Raw genomic sequence first — 3,378 nt, 5'->3', positions numbered from 1 at the left:
AATTTGGATCAATTTTAGCAAAATTGGAAAATAATACACCTGGGAACGTAATCATAGATCGAGCTCTACACTTTCATATCACCATCTTATTCTTGGTGGCCAATGGTAAGCACATGCTGCTTAAGCACAAAATGTAAAGACATTGCAGAGTCAAAAATCTAAACAGCGGACATGCATTTCCTTGAAACCAGCATAACCACAAAACGAGACATGGCTCGCGCTCGTAGCTGCCTACTATCGCCAATGTCTAAACTTACCGCGAATGTCTAAAATTAGCGGAGCCTCACAGCATAAATACTCTATCCATGCCTCCTTTGAAGATTGAGCACCCGGCAGATATCAGAGCAGGCAAACGGTCGTTGCTTGCTCTGGTATCGCCCAATAATAATAGCGGCATCGTTCTTCGGCGTACATATAAAAGTGCGCACCAATGGCTGCCTCCTCCAACACGATCGTCGCCGTCGTTGCCCTCCTCTACTTCGTCGCCGTGACGGCCGGTGCCAAGGCGTCAACTGCCCCCGCGCCGGCGCCTTCGTCCGGCAGCTTCTTCCAGGAGACATGCGAAAGCGCCGGCCTGAACGCGGTCCTGTGCGTAGAACCGCTGTCGTCGGACACGGCGGAGCAGTCGCCGGCTGAGACAAGCAGGTTCGCCCGCGCGCTCGTGCTGCGGGCGAAGCAGAACGCCTCCGAGACGGCGGCGCACCTCCCACACCCGTACGACTCCGAGAGCCTCGAGAGCAAGCCCTTGGAGCTCCAGCGGTGCTTCCAGGGCTGCAAGAAGAGGTATGTACGTATCAAACATGTCAAATGAAACATCGACCATGTCTGATGGCCAGATGTATTAGTGTGTAAATGTTTTAATCGTTGCCGCCATTAGGTACGAAGCGGCGGTGGCCTATCTCGGCGACGCGGCGGTGGCGCTGGAGAAGGGCAAGTTCGACGACGCGAACCTGCTGCTGGGGACCGTGCAGGCGCAGGTGAAGCTGTGCCAGAGGGGGTGCCAGGCCGTGCCGCCGCAGTGGGAGCTCATCGAGCGCAACCGCAAAGTCCAAAGCCTATGCAACGTTGCCACAGCCGTTACCCGGATGCTCCCGCGACACTGAAAACTGTCTGCCATGCGGTAGCCGTCCATCTCTACATGTACGGGGTGTGGTCGGTTCTGTTTCGATCCATCCATCCATGGATCTCGGCAGTTTGATGTGATTCCACCTATAAATACATACATCTTCCTTCCTGGGCTGATTTTTGCGTGTGGTAAATATTTACAAGTTACCTGGCTGAATTTTTTTTTTATTAAACGAGGCAAACGCTTTGCCTATTTCATTCCATAAGAGTTACAACCCAAGCCAAGCGGCCGAGCTTGCAAACAAAGCGAAATACAAAACATGCTCACATGGCAAAATGGATCTCAAATGTTTCATGCCCGCCGCGCGATCCCTCAAAGGAAAGAATTTCATTTAATACTGGCCAAAATCACAATTGGCATAGAGGAAAAGTTCCTAATAACTCTTGCATTTCTCTTTGCTGGAATTGTGAACTCTCTAAAGTTTTAATCATGTATGTGGTGAGCCTTCTTGTGTACCATTTTACAGAGTCCAGCAACCTCTGCATTTTCTCCAACTAAATAATCTCTCTTTCCATCCATTTCGAAAAAATCTCTCTCCTACTTCTCTATGTAATTTTGCCAAATAAAGATGTTCCTTTTATCATGTTTCCGGCGGAGTTTTACCAAGCATGTTGGTCCTAATGAACATGTTTGCTAGTTTTCACAAAGGAGAGCTACCACTTTTCCATCTTAATTTCGGCACTATTATTCTATTACCGAAGAAAGAAAATGATGTTCAGATTCAGCAATATCGCCCAATATGCGTCCTGAATGTGAGTTTTAAGGTATTCACAAAAGTTGGCACAAACCGTGTAATTAGTATTGCGCATAAAGTCATTCAACCAACGCAATCCACATTTTTGCCGGGGCGTCATATTTTGGAAGGGGTATTTATTCTTCATGAAACTATTCATGAGTTACATAAAAATAAGCTTGATGGTGTTCTTCTCAAAATAGACTTTGAAAAAGCATATAACAAGGTTGGATGGCCTTTGTTGCAACAAGTGCTATGAAGGGCTTTGATCCTAAATGGTGCCACTGGATAAATGAGTTTATTAACAAAGGTAGAGTGGGGATTAAGGTTAACGATGCTATAGGACATTATTTCCAAACTAGAAAAGGTCTTAGACAGGGAGACCCACTCTTACGTATCTTGTTTAACTTAGTAGCGGACATGCTGGCCATACTGATTGCAAGGGCAAAAGAGAATGGTCAAGTAGAAGGACTGTCTCTATATTACAATATGCAGACGATACAATTATTTTCATGAACCATGACATCAAGAAAGATCTGAACATGAAACTGTTATCACCAGATTTTAACCAAGTCAGGAGGTGGGCCGTGATTGAGATGGGCTTGGAGAATATACACGGGAAATATTCATGAATCGGCCTCGTGCAAGAGTTTGGGCTAGATTGCCCGTGTATCTGTAAATTATAGTAGGTTATGTGTCGGTTAGAATTAAAAGATAGAGTTTAGCTCGTACACGGTTGGGATTATTCCCAAGTTAGTGAGTCTACGGACTATAAATATGTATCTAGGGTTATTGAGAAGGAAGACGATCACGTTCGCAACAAACCAATCTAGGCGCATCGCCACCCCTTGTTTCGAGGGTTTCTTCCGGGTAAGCGCTATGCTGCCTAGATCGCATCTCGCGATCTAGGCAGTATCTTGTTTATTCGTTGTTCATGTGTTGCTCGTACTGAAGCCTTTTTGATGGCGAGCAGCACCGTTATCATAGATATGTTAGGGTTAGAATTGGTGCTTTCTTGATGTATTCGCTTAGTCATGCTACCCCCGGATATCTAGCTGCCCTTGCACCCATCATAGGTGTAAGGACAGCACCTTGCTTAGTCTTTATTTAGTAGATTCGATCTGTTACGGTTGTTCCTTGTTCTTCAAGGATTAGTTTAATATCCATATGGTTAGGCCTTGCAAATGGGTTGAATGATCCAGTAGTGCGTAAGGTACGGTTTACTGATCCTAGAAGGGATGTTCCGAGGATCAACTCCATGTTGGTTTTTAGGCCTTTTCTAGGGTTGGTTTTCTGTTATCTTTCGTGTCTGCCAGACTCAACTACGTGTAGGACGTTCCGGTTATGTGGTGAAAACCCTAAATCGTCGTAGATCGTTTTAGCTTAGTATTGATCAAGCAGGACCACCATGTTATCGTAGATCCAATACGAATCATGGGTGGATCGGCTCCTTGAGCCGATTCACAGGATAACCTGAGAGCCGATCGAGGCTCGTATTTAATGTTTACGTGTATGCCAT

At 45.9% G+C, this 3,378-nt stretch overlaps 1 protein-coding gene across 1 annotated transcript; it reads left to right on the top strand.

Annotated features, from left to right (window-relative positions):
* The first annotated feature begins 330 nt into the window (after window positions 1-330).
* On the top strand, window positions 331-1,234 carry LOC127317374 (uncharacterized). The gene is made up of 2 exons (XM_051347938.2): window positions 331-783; window positions 878-1,234. Exons 1-2 carry the CDS (start codon window positions 431-433, stop codon window positions 1,101-1,103), a joined length of 579 nt encoding a protein of 192 aa, XP_051203898.1. The 5' UTR covers window positions 331-430; the 3' UTR covers window positions 1,104-1,234.
* Window positions 1,235-3,378: the final 2,144 nt, after the last annotated feature.

Source organism: Lolium perenne, chromosome 1 (assembly GCF_019359855.2).
Source record: "Lolium perenne isolate Kyuss_39 chromosome 1, Kyuss_2.0, whole genome shotgun sequence".
Classification (NCBI taxonomy): domain Eukaryota; kingdom Viridiplantae; phylum Streptophyta; class Magnoliopsida; order Poales; family Poaceae; genus Lolium; species Lolium perenne.
Note: the sequence above shows the minus strand (reverse complement) of the source record. Positions and strands in the feature narration are given on the sequence as shown.